Source organism: Dermacentor variabilis, chromosome 9 (genome assembly GCF_050947875.1).
Source record: "Dermacentor variabilis isolate Ectoservices chromosome 9, ASM5094787v1, whole genome shotgun sequence".
In the NCBI taxonomy this organism is placed as follows: domain Eukaryota; kingdom Metazoa; phylum Arthropoda; class Arachnida; order Ixodida; family Ixodidae; genus Dermacentor; species Dermacentor variabilis.
In genome coordinates this window covers 14,403,192-14,416,836 of record NC_134576.1, presented here as the reverse complement: position 1 = coordinate 14,416,836, position 13,645 = coordinate 14,403,192, and the positions used below count along the sequence as shown (strand labels likewise).

At 44.1% G+C, this 13,645-nt stretch overlaps 1 protein-coding gene across 1 annotated transcript; it reads right to left on the bottom strand.

Moving 5' to 3' along the window:
* Window positions 1-6,960: 6,960 nt before the first annotated feature.
* LOC142557925 (uncharacterized) lies at window positions 6,961-12,982 on the bottom strand. Its single transcript, XM_075670121.1, has 3 exons — window positions 12,737-12,982; window positions 8,324-8,494; window positions 6,961-8,224 (listed from the first exon to the last, which is right to left on the bottom strand). The coding sequence occupies exons 1-3, from the start codon at window positions 12,980-12,982 to the stop codon at window positions 7,958-7,960; spliced, it is 684 nt and encodes a 227-aa protein (XP_075526236.1). The 3' UTR covers window positions 6,961-7,957.
* Between the last annotated feature and the right edge of the window lie 663 nt (window positions 12,983-13,645).

The window sequence follows — 13,645 nt, the reverse complement described above, 5'->3', positions numbered from 1 at the left end:
ACTTATCTTCATCCTGTAATACTTCGACAGAATTCATCAATTTAACCTTCGATTTTAACCTGTTTCAGGTTGTTATGCAGCCTACATGGGGTAATAATATCTTAGATTTAATCCTCACAACAGCACCTGAGACAGTTCATCACATTGTGTCGATGAATGGTTTTAGCAATCATTCCTTACTGCAAGTAACTCTCAACGTACCCTTATCTTTTACAGGTTTCGCTACTAAAAAATTATGCGATTATAACAAAGCCAATTACAATGTTATAAATTCGGAATTAGATATATTCTTTTCCCACATGCTCTTACCTTCATTTCACTGTCAATCGGTGGAGAAGAATTGGATACTCTTCAGGAATAAGATTTCTGCCTTGGTTAACCAGTATGTCCCTCTCGTTAAGATAACCAATGATAAATCTAACCCATGGTTCACCAGATCCCTACGCTGACTGAGAAACAGGAAGAAGTGCCATTACAAAAGTGCAAAGCGCTTGCGCATGCAAGCAGCTTGGGACACATACAAGGAAAGCTTGAAAATTTACTGTTCTGCCCTGTCTTCAGCTAAAGATAAATACTTCACTCATGACCTACCATCTCTTTTAAAATCTAATCCCAGAAAGTTCTGGCACATTATAAGCCCAGATCAGGACCACACTAACATTTCTTTACACAACAATAACACTCCCATTCCAGATAATCAGTGTACCTCCACTTTAAATACTTGTTTTTCTTCTGTATTCACCACAGAAGGCTGATCTGCCTGATGCATTGGAGCTGAAGTACCAGTACGTGTCACCAACAGAAATAACAATTGAAGGTGTCGCATGCCTTATAAATAACCTCAAGCTAATCACATCCTGTAGCATTGACGACATTAATTCTAAAATTCTGAAAAACACCACTGTCATCGCATCTAGTAAAATTCTGTCTCGTATCTTCAGGCAATCTTTAGAGACTGGACTGCAGCCTTCAGATTGGAAGATAGCAAAGGTCATACCCATATTTAAGTCATGTAATAAACGCACCGGAAAACTACTGTCCAATATCAATAACATCTATATGCTGTAAAATGCTAGAACATGTAATTGCATCAAATGTCTGTAGTTACCTGGAAGCAAACAAATTTTTCTTTTCTAACCAACACGGATTTTGGAGGAACTTGTGAACCGCAATTACTAGAATTAATAACTGATTTGCATGCTTACATGGAAGAGGATCTCCTAACTGATTGTGCTGTTCTAGACTTCTCAAAAGCGTTTGATATCGTAGCACATTGCCATTTGATTTTGAAATTATCTGCTCTTAAATTAGATTCTCTTACATTAACATGCATTCGCAATTTCCTTTGCAATCGTCAGCAATTCACAGTAGTTAATTTTTCCTCTCCTCTCTCGCATGTTACATCAGGTGTACCACAAGGCAGTGTTCTTGGGCCATTACTATTTTTAATATACATTAATGACTTACCCAGTAACATTTCCTCACATGTGCACATTTTTGCAGACGACTGCATTCTTTATCGTTCCATCAAATGAGCCGATGATCATGCAATCCTCCAAAAAGATCTTGAACTTATTTCTCTTTGGTGTAAGACTTGGCTAATGAAGCTTAACGCTTCTAAATGTAAAATTATCTCTTTTAGCTGCAAGCATACTAATCTGTTTCCTTATCGCATAAATAACATCACTATTTTGCATGATACTCAATATAAATATCTTGGTGTTAAAGGGACCCTGAAACGCTTTTGACGATTTTCTACAAACGTGTTGAGTCGTTAGAGTAGGTCCTTCTGATCATTAATTGGCACATCTAAGTGCTCCGCGTAAAGCGTGTAATTTATTATAAGGTTTTAAATATGCACATTGCTGCCGATCGCAGCACACTGCTCGGCGGAATTTTAAGCCGCCCCTACCCATATGACCGAAATCACCCATAAGACGTCAGTGGGGCGAGCTATCCGATTGGCTGACAAGGGCGCGTGATCTATAATTTTTCCAATTTTATGGTAAACAAATGATCTTCATAATAGTTGGAATGTTAGTTAATTTGTTTTTATGGAAAAAAAGTAACATAAAGAGAATGCACAAGAATAATTTTTCAGTACACTTAAGCACTTCCAGCACACAGCGTGTGTCGTCTGCTTGTGTTACAACGTACTCCATTTTGAAGAGAGCTCCGCGGTCAGAGTCGGTCTCTGTCTTTTCGCGAGCACTATGACTCGACTTTGTTGCCTTGTGGACTGCAAACGTAGCGACTGGCAATATGTCAAGCTGCGACATCGTGTCCTTCTGCAAGGCAGCGTACGAGCGAACTGGCTGCTGCGCATCGGACTGCCGCTATCCGATCGGCGCCAGGATTTGCGCGTTTGTGGCCGTCACTTTACACCGGAAGATTACCAACGCAATAGCGTTTCCCGAGTCCGGTATTAGGGAAAATGCAAGCGCAAGGGGACAGGCCGCTTGACTTTGCCGTAACGGGATGAGCCATGAGATGAGCAGAAGGGCAAATGCGAATGGTCTGCACGGTGCAGCCACCTGGTGGCACAGAGCTCAACCATACACAGTAGCAGCAACGAAGTGTATTCTTCTTTGCTGCTGGTGTGTATTTTTCGCAGGAGTGTAATCATGAACACGTTGTTTCTATAAATGTTTAAAATGTTTTACACTTGGTTAGAGCAATATTAGCGCTTTGTTTGGCTGGTTAAGCTCTGCACTAACAAGTGTATGGACCGTGCAGACCGATCAGGCCGCTCACGTACGTCTACGCTAAAGTTCCTTCATCACCTTGAGTTTATGCCTACAGTCATTTGCCGAAATGACCAGCTTGCCTGTGGTTACCGGAATACAAGACACGTTCGGCGCTACGACAGAATGCTCGCAACGCACGCTGCTTTGATAGCTCTCGCTTGGGGTCGACGGCCAAGCGGCTAGCGGAGCAGTCTCGCGCGGGCGGGGGCGGGCTCCAAAACAACCGGAAGTGGACGATGTGACGTCGCATCGTGACGCTGAACCAGTGAAGGCGGAGCTTAGCCCCGCTCGCTCGGCGAACGAGTTGAGGAGGAAAAGCATGGCTAGGGAGGAAGGTAACTTCTAATCGCTTGTAGCTTCATTAATACGTAACGCTTCACTTAAATTGTGGTGCAAATGTTCTACTTAAGCTGTACCCTACGCGTCTACAAAATTTGTCCGAACCGTTTCAGGGGCCCTTTAACCTAACTTCGACTCTTTTGTGGTCAACGCACATTACATACATATGCGCCAATGCTTCAAGATTAGGGTACATCAGACGCAAGTTGCATTATTCTACTAAAGACATTCGTGAACTAGCTTATCTAACATTTGTTCGACCTCGGCTTGAATACGGTGCATCCGTGTGGTCTCCCCATCAGAAATACTTGATCGAAAAACTCAAATCTATCCAGAATAGGGCTGCGCGTTTTATTTCACGTTGTTATGGCTATAACAAAAGCATAACACAAATTAAACTCGACCTCTCAGTAGAGCCCTTGCATGATCGTCATGATATAGACCTGCTATCATTATTTCATAAATATCTCCCTAATACAGCACCATCAGTCCTGCCTCTTGAAACTCATTACAGGTCACACCGGCTTTTTAATCAGTTCAATTTCATGCACATCTACAGAAATTAATTTAACTACTCTGCTCTTCCAAGAGCCATTCGCCTTTGGAACAATCTTCCCAATGCCATCGCTTATGAGAGTGACCAGGAAAAATTCCGGCATCTTCTAGCAACACATTTTTCACTCTACATAACCTAACGTGTTATTTTTTCTTGAGTGTCCAGTTATTATTGTGCTGCTACCCCTTAAATACTGTTACTATAGCCAAATATTGCCCCGCTCGCTCTGTAGTTCTATTAGTTATATTTTACTTTGTGAAAATTTCTTTTTCACTGACCTCTCGCGTTCAAAAGCATTCGGTTTGTCTTTTGTACAATTTTTAACACCACATTACAGCATGTTAGCGCATTTCTTACACTGTATTTTTTGTATATGTATTCACATATGTATTCTACTTATTGTATAATCTTTGAGTCCCCCCCCCCCTTTACACAATGCCTCTAGGGGCCTGTAAGGTATCTTTAAATAAATAATCATGCTTGGTGACTAACGTCTGATGGAAGTTGACCTAGTATGTATCACGAAAACACTATGTGCCGACTAAGAAAATGAAGGTGTGTTCTTTTTCTTTCTCTAACATGTGCCGATTCTTGCCGGCAAGCTGTTTTGGAGACACCGTGCATCATGCCCTGTATTACTTCAGGAAATAAAATTGCTGTTGCAAAGAGTAGCTGTTCGTTTTCAGCTCTCTCAAGTCGGCGAGGTGCCCTTGCCCAGGCACCACTCGACACATAAGGGTGCACATATTCTTTCAACACACTGTGTGCGTCTGGTTGATTCTGGCATACTCGAGGCCACTGTCATTAGGCTGTTTTATCCAGGTCGAGTTGTTTTCCCGTTCCTTATTTTGTAAAGTCAGTCTAGGGTACCAGGTAAACAATGCTTACAAAATCATGCCGCGAAAATTTTCCGGGCACGAAGGCTAGCAAATCGTGTTTCCTGGGAGCTTCGCAGTTACCAGGCTTGAGCTGCATGCTGGTGTGGCACACCGCATGGCATGCGGAGACAGCTGATTGTTGTTAGCCGAGTAATACCTTCATAGAGTTCAATGCTGCACATACAATAACAACACATTGCACATACATTACGTATCGACAATGTTCACACTTGACTCGTCCTCTGACTTTGATCGCGGGCAGAGCTGTGATGTGTCCAGACCTGTCGCCATTCGATAGTGCGGCTATTTCTAAGCTAAAAGGCTTAGCAACGACACGCTAAGCAGTGTCCCAATGCCAAAAACTTGACACCTCTCAGGAAAATGTGAAAACTTGCCACTCGTCGACAGCACTCTTGCGGTGGATTAGCGGTGGTGTTGGAGACAAATGTGTAATTTCTTCAGCGTTTAGTACAATACGAGAGTGGTGAGTTGATGTTAAACATTACCTTGCGTGCACCACTGCTGTTTGTATGCTTAGTACACAGAACACACAGGGAGATGCCGTACTGCGCCATATTTCATAACCTTTGAGAGGGTTGAGCATTCTCATCACCTCACACGGCACATTGCATCAGGGCAGAAGTATTAAACTTGGATTATGAGGCACTCCATAGTGGCGGACTCCGGATTAATTTTGACACCGTGATGTTCTTTAACCTGTCCCAAAATCGAAGTGCACATGCGTTTTCTATTTCGCCCCCGTCAAAATGTGCCTGCTGCAGACAGGATCAAATCTGCAGCCTCTAGCAAAGCCACCGCGGCAGGCACAGAAGTATTGATTTGACAGTCGACCACATTCGTAGTTTCGCCTGGACCCTGCAATGTGCTTTAATGAGTGCGGTTCTGCTTCTGCACGCCCTGCGTAATTTGTCCGCTTGACATATCTGCTTGGTGTTTATTCTTCAGAAATAGCAGGAACGTACTGTACCGTACCTTGGACCTCAAGCTTATCCAGTTTCCCCACAACCACTCTTGTATAGTATAGGCCTTCCTTGCCTTCTCATGTCACCTTCGCCCCTTGTATGGGAACCGCCCCTTCTCCTCCCTCCTTTCTACAGTTCTATCTATGTCCCCTTTGGACTTGCAGGTTAGTAGAAAGGGAAGCGCTGCAGTTCCCATGATATTTTTGAGGGGGGGTCCCGGATAATTGCAGCTATCAAGAGCAGGGCCTGATTAAGAAAAATCGGGGCCCTGGGCTAATGGGCATGCAGGCCCTCTTTCCCTATACTGACCCCACCCCCTGTTGCCTGCTACACTACTGGAAATATGCCGTGTTTCATTTTAATTCCAACAAATTAAAAAGAACGAGGTGTGATCAACGGGATTATTATTATTGTTATTATTATAAATAATACAACAAAACTTGCTTGAAACGCGTGCTGTTGTAAACACCAAACATATGTTCACTTTGTTATTAATCTGCATTCTGTTTTCAGCAAAAGCTAGGCTTTAAGGAAAAGTTTAGTGCACTAAAGACGAACAAGAATATAGAAAAGACAACACAGCTCAGATGTCGATCCTTCTGAAGCTAGGCTTTGTTTGCATCACTAAGTTTGATCCTGTGAGGAGAACGCATAGTTGTATACAAAACATTATTAAAATTCAAGCATCAGGCTGCAGTAATTGTTATACACGTTACTCTATAATATGCAATAGATATATACAATACTTAAGGCAATACAAACACCATAAAAATGCCCTAGAATACAGATGAAAATTACCAACTGTAATTACAAAACATTATTTGAAAATATTTTCATTAAAGGTAAGACAAGCAAGGACAACACCAAATAAACATGGCACTATCAAAAACAACAAAAATACAGTTCTTTATAAGCACGCTAAATATCAAGAACAAACAAGAGACGAACAACGAAGATTTGCATATCTTGAATTGCACTGCTCAGAGTTTCATTGGCAATGTGTAGGCTGGGAGGCGACACAAGGAACTTATTGGAACTATTCATGTATAGTGCAAACAGTCCTCTTTTAAAATGGCATCTTTCGCGCCTTCACTTTGGAAAGATCAGATATAGTCTGTTCGAAGAATAGATCGCAGAGGAGGTTGCTTTCAATGGACATGATAGCAAGTGAGTTCACCTTGTCAAGGAGGCTTGAACGAAGGCGATTTTTTTATCAGCAAGACAACTTGGAAAACGATCGTTCAGTCTCACGGTTTGCCACGGGTATGCTTAAGTACATTTGCAAAGCAATAGAAAGGCATACACTCCGAAAGCTGTCAGTAATAACGTCGGGCCACTTAGCAGGGTCACTTCGGAGAATCTCGAAACGTACCTCTTGCTGCGGGGGTGTCCGTACTTCTCTGTTGCCGCAACGAGAAGCCGTCTCATTCGTCCTCTCGAGGCACACTTTGTGGGTGGGAACACGATTACTTGAAGCCAGACTAACAGGAAGCAAGTGAGCCGCTTCTTGGAGTGTTGTTTCCTGTTGCTCCTCAGAAGAAGGAGGCTCATTGAGGAGGTTTGGCACCTGTTGATCAGCAGTAGTAGAAATCGGGCGTGGCGGACCGGACACCTGGAGCTCTGTGGCAGGGGCCCGGCCGAGTAGCAGACGTTGCTGACTCGGGAACAGGACAGGGATCGGTTAGCGTCGGTTGTTCAGAAATATGGTCGACCGAGGTTGGCACGTTTTCACAGGATCCAGACAACCAAGATGAGTCAAACCCAGCTTCCTGCCAGGAAACCGTGGTGATGGAATTGGCAAGTCCTCCACAGAAGCACAGTCGGTACTATAGGGAGTTTGACTCGGACTCTGGGTAGAGCGATCATACTGCTCCGTGGAAGCTGCATTCTTGGTAGCTTCTTTTCATGCTCTTCTCTTTCTAACTTCGCCTTTCATTTGGACACACCACTTTGATGCTTCCGACCGAGCATTTTCGCCTGAATGTATGCTAATTGTTCACCAGGCACTTTGTCAGTCCGACACGACCACATGTGTCCAACGGTGGTCGTCCCGATGACTGGCACACGCTGCCTGGATGGTACGTGGCTGGCCGAGAGTGGTGCGTCCCCCGGGAGCTTCTCAGCTTATGCAAGCTTAACCAGCGGCTCGGGGCTGAATCGCAGCCCACGATCAACTTCCTTTTAAGGATGCGTGCCGCACCTGTCTGTTACTAGCGCCAAAGCAGGCATTCACATACGCATAGAGTTCCTTGTACAAATTCCCTCCTTTTCCGTACAAACTCACTGTTTCTCCCGTTCCGGTCTCGTCTTCCTATTGGCTAGGAGCAATCATCTGTTCTAATACCAGTAAGGATGTTTTAGAGGGCTACGGTCAGAGCGTGGCTGCTGTGACCAATCGGGAAACATTTTAGTTGCCCTGAAAAGGGCCGTTTTTGGCAGGTTGACGGCTACCTTTTACTGCCTCCTATTAGGACGAGGGCAGCAGTACTGCTGACAGGCACCCGTGGTGTGGCCTTTTGCGAGGCAGGCCGAGCACTGGACCACTTTGTACTTGCCCTGGTGGTCATGGATAGCAGAAAGCACACTTGGGCCATACTCCGCTTGAAGAGCCTTTCGGATCATTTTCGCCATTTGGTTTATGCCATGTGTTCTTGAAACGTGGTAGCCATCAAGCGCAAACAAGTGGCGTTTTGGCGACTTTGTGCAGTCCAAGAATAGGTGCTGAAAAAGATTAAAGAACAATGGCAGTTGTGGCAAACAAACTTTAAGGCTAGAACAATGGGAATAAAGACAGTAAAGCATGCCACACAGGCTCCTCACATCAGGATTGAGAATGCGCACACCAGGAATGCATTTCAATGCGGCCACCAGCTTCTTGTTCAGGCTGCGACGTCTCAGCACAGCATCTTTGTCCCCGTCACAGCATCTTGGGAGAAGCTTGAACACAAGCACAAGAGGTGCCACTTCTTCCTGAATTTTCTGCACAAGTTCCTGAATCACAAAAAGAAAGTGTTTGGCTTATATAGTGAAAGCACAGAAAGTGCTGGAACTGTATGTTACCTTGATTAGAATTTTTTTAGAAGGGCAGTGCGATATATTTTGAATGCAGGAAATGCGGCCATGAACATGTGAACATGTCGCCCTTGCCTGTAGCTTTTGCATCCCCCCCCCGTGCATTGCTGCATTGCTATCCCACGTAAGATATCCCCGACAGGCCATAGACATTAGCCATTGGGTAGTTGTATATGATCATAGGTTCGTACATACACCCCCATAAAATAATTTAGCAAATGGGGAAGCCATTGTCAGCACATTCTGCTTGTCTTGTCACCACTTTTTGTTGCTCTATGACACCTTTGTTGAGCCGTGACCTTGAAGGTTTATCACAAGTGCACCACAGAAAGAAGAAAAAATAAGAATGAAGGAACAGGGCAGGACGCTGCTATTGGCACTTCAGCTGAGAAGAAAGTTGGCATTGTGGTTGAACGGGCAACGTAAACATTGCACTTCCTATATCACTGCGATTGGTTCAAAAATTTCTGCGAAAATATACTCATGGAAAGGTATTGTACACATTTCTGTGTGTTCTCAGTTTTGAGGAAAAGGTGTTGTGGGAATAGTACCTTGATTTGGGCAAGTTGGTTCGTTCTGACAGTTTTCATAAAAAGATCGCTACAGATGAAGAAACACATACGACAGGAGAGCACCAGTGCTGTTGTATGTGTTCCTTTGTCTTCGTCTTTAGCGCTTTTGTATGAAAACTGTGTTGTGGGGCAACAGATTAACTTGAAAATCTCATCGAGCTAAGAGTACAGCTATTCATATGTGTGCCAGCAGCAATGCAAGCTAAAGACATGTATTTCAAGAAACGATGGGAGGCAGCCATAAAGTGCTTCTGTAAATACTCAGGACAAGACACTAGTTCAAGAAACTGAAATGAGAGGGGCAGCACATTAAGTTAAAAAGCTGGAACTGCTTTTTAACAAATAGCTTGTGAAACATTGGTTGTCCACACTGCAGCAACACACAGAGATTAACACCGAGCTACCTTTTTGTAGACAAACATTGACACCTCCCTCATTGATTCAAGGGTGCACAAGCAATGGTTCGTTAATGGGTGCAAGAGCAATTTTATTGCAACAAGAGCACCAAACAGAACAGCACACATTTGACATCATAAAGGAAAGGATGTATGAAGGGCAAATGGTTGCAGGAACAAAAGCTGGCTTTATTTAATACCTGCATCACATTAAGAAGCACTTGCCTTTTTACAGTTGATTTCAAAAGAAGGTTCATTTCAGATAAACAATGCTACTGCAATACAGTAAGACCAGCTCCAGTGTAGCAGCCAATCCATTCGCTGCCTTCAATATCTTTTGTCTGACTTTTAATAAGCTACGGTGCCTTTTTGGTAACCTTTGCAATATCACTGCATATGTGTCTAAACTGCTTCCTCAGTTCAGAAAAATTCATCTTGTAATATGGGCTTACTGCGCTATAAACACACAGACAACAGAAGTACAAGTAGACAGGACACACATGTCCCGTGCACTCCTACTTCTGTTGTCTGTGTGTTTATAGCGCAGTAAGCCCGTATTACAAGATGAACTTCCACAAACTAGCCCAACTTGCTGCTCTACTGCAGACAAATTCAGTTACTATGTTTGGAAATGAGCAGAGATTAAGCCTCATAAGCCTAAGCACTTGATGTAACGTAGTTCAAACATAACACTTGCACACCTTGAGGCTTTTTTAATGACATGCACTGCAAAATAGCGTGTGTTACGAAAAAGTTCTAGGAGATGCCAGCATGCTGTTCTGGGAACGCTATACAGGGGAAAGAACTTTTCAAACAGTGGAACTATGTCCGTGCAACCTCAGTCTTGCAGGAGTGTATACATATATTTCATAAGAGAGAAAAAAGCTCTAATAACATATATAACTAAATACACATAGATTATGAACAAGACTCGTATATCTACACATATGAAAGCATGCAGGAATAATGTGAGAACTTACAAATGCAAATAAATTGTTTTATATGTATTGCAATTACACAAAAAGGACCGAATGAAAAGCAGCATTGCAAAAGCACTTCAATCATAACAGCGTTTAAGCTGGCTGCACTCGGTGCAGAAAATGTGACATGACATATCAATTGCGTCCACTATTTCAGACGGATGTACTGATGCTTTCAGTGCTCCTGAATATGCCAAAAAGTATGTCAAGCCTACATACATTTACAATGGATATAATCAGCGCATTAAGGGGCCAGAGAGGCTGCGACAGCGGTCGTTTGGTAGGTGTGGCCCATCTATCATGCGTATTGCCCATTCAGCCATTAACACAACACATTGGTGCCGCATCAAGACCCGCGTTAACTGCAGCATTCCTTCGACCTTCGCAACTTTTCCATAGTCCAGAGAATTCGTGATGATTGTGTACTATATCGATTCATTTGGTGTTTGAGGCCACTATGCCGTTGCAAGGATCGAACTAAAAACTACAGGGATGTAGTCTTTCCTTGCAAAACACATCCGCGTGCGTACGTGAACAATACCTTCAGTCCGCTCGGCTAGTGCGTAGTGAGGTGATGTCTGCATGATATAAGAGCTGTTAGCATGTGCAAAGCGCTACGTTACACTGGGTCGGACAACACATTTAATGCTCAGATCACACGGGCACTTCCGATCGCGATCGGTATCGAATTTTTCTATAGCACTTGGCTTTTTCTTTTTATTGAAATGAAAATAAAAGAAAGAGACGTAAACACCTTATAACGGTGACGGCCACTCCTTTTCTCATAGCGGAAACAATAATATACAAAAATATGTAGGAAAATGAAAAGAAACCATTCATGTGGTCAGAAAGCCGCAGCACTGTCCTATAGGCCCATGAACATAACAGTATAAAAGTCAAATGCAAGTTGCACGACAATGAGTTCGTAAACAAAGTCACAAATACACACAAACGGCCGTGATGTAGACTTCAATGAGCATATAAGCAGATGAGGAATTACACAGTGTTAAAATAATTCATGCACAAAAAAATGTATAACATAATATACAAGCACTAATAATTACAAATAATAGAAGAATGTTATAGTGACATCGTATGATTATTCAGTGCAATACCTAGTATTTGTTAAGGATGCCTGTGTCTTCATAAAAATGTTCAAGTGCATTCAATGCTTCTCGCTGCGCTATTTTCGATGGCCATGGGCCCAGCAATTTTGCGAGTGAGAAAGGCTGGTGGGGATCAATGGAGTGTAGTTCTCGTTCTAGCTGCAGTCTTTGCATCTCGTATATGGGGCATTCGAGGAGCAGATGGCGAACATTCTCATCGTTGTGGCCACAGGAGCAAGCCGGGGAAGGAGTCCCTTTGATGCAATGTAGGAAATGTTTTGTGTATGCTTTCCCAAGGCGCAGTCAATCAATTAGTGTCTCGGTACTTTAAGGAAAATCGCACATTCAGACATCCAGCTGGTACTCAAGTTGAGGGTCTACTTTGTAAAGGATGGATTCCTTAGTGTTTTCATTAAACCATGTTGACATACACAAGTCTTTCTTTAGTACTCTTCAATATCCGTTTTGTGTCCATTGGTGATAAAGGGATGAGTTCAATTTCTGCATCTTTATGGGCCGATTTTGCCAATGCGTCCGCTGGTTTGTTGAGTGATTTACCAGCATGGCCCGGGATCCACTGTAATATCACTTGATGTTTCCTTTCATTATCCTGAGTTAAACTGTTCAGTACTGCGTATGTTATTCGTGCATGTGGCTGGCTGTCATCAATATTTTCAAGACATGCTAAAAGCACTTTGCTCATTTTCGCTAGATGGAGGAGGGAGCAAATCGCGGTCGGGAATTTCGATGCGGATCGGGCTCGATCCCGATTAAAAGTGCGCCGTGTGTCACCGGCACGAAAAAAAAAAGAGCAACACGTACTACACGTCGGAACACTTGACGAACCCGCCGTGGTTGCTTAGTGGCTACGGTGTTAGGCTGCTGAGCACGAGATCGCGGGATGAAATTCCGGCCACGGCGGCTGCATTTCGATGGGGGCGAAATGCGAAAACACCCGTGTACTTATATTACGTGCAAGTTAAAGAACCCCAGGTGGTCGAAATTTCCGGAGTCCTCCACCACGGCGCGCCTCATAATCAGAAAGTGGTTTTGGCACGTAATACCCCATACCATCAATTTCAACACTTGACGAACGCTCAGCACGTACCTTGATGTTACGGCTGATGTCTCGAGGATCAGCATTGTGGCGGCTTAACTCGTTGCCCCCGACGTAGAGCACCGCGAAGTCCATGCGCTTGAAGCGCATTCTTTCTACTGCTCTGGACAGTTGAGGTGCATCGTGTCCGCCAAAACTGAACGTGCAGGTTTCGACGGACGGCGACAAACGCAGGCGACTTCCAGTAAGGAATTTCACCTGGCTGTCGCCGACCACGATACCGCGAAGAAATTGCATTGGCTCAGGAGCACTCAAGTATGCACAGCAAGCACGGCGTAGTTCGGAAATTCTACGTGGCTGCCTACAGCTGCACGACGCGATCTCACAACGCAAACTGCGTTACGTCTGCAAAAACGCAGGGACAAAAAAAAAAAAAAAAAAAAAAGAACCTATCGTCCAATGGCATGACGTCGAGCAAAGCTAAGCTCCGGCTGATCCAATCAGCGAAGCGCTAGCAGCAACGCGCCCCACTGGAAGGCGCATTTACATCAGTGTGCGAGCAGCCATTGCCTGATGTTTTCAGTCAGATCATTGCTTGCTTCTGGCCACGACAATCAGCTAGACGTTGTTGCTACTTTGGGCGGAATGGCCCAAGCTTCTGTGTCCGCAACACCGCCTCGCGATAATGCTACCGCCGCAAGCCCTACAAGCAGTAGTGCGTCTTCAAAGTTATCAGGTAACGCTCAGTCAACAATGCCTCCTGGAGGCAAAGCGAAAGACACGTATTGCTGCGACTACTGTAGCAAGGATTTCTCCTACGCAAGTAACCTAAGAAGACATGTCAGACATGTTCACGGCGAAGAAACCTTGCAAAGCGTGAAGGACAGCCTTGCCCGGAACCGAAGCGAAAGAGGGCTACTTGCTTGCGACCTGTGCACAGAGCACGCTATGAATTTTGCC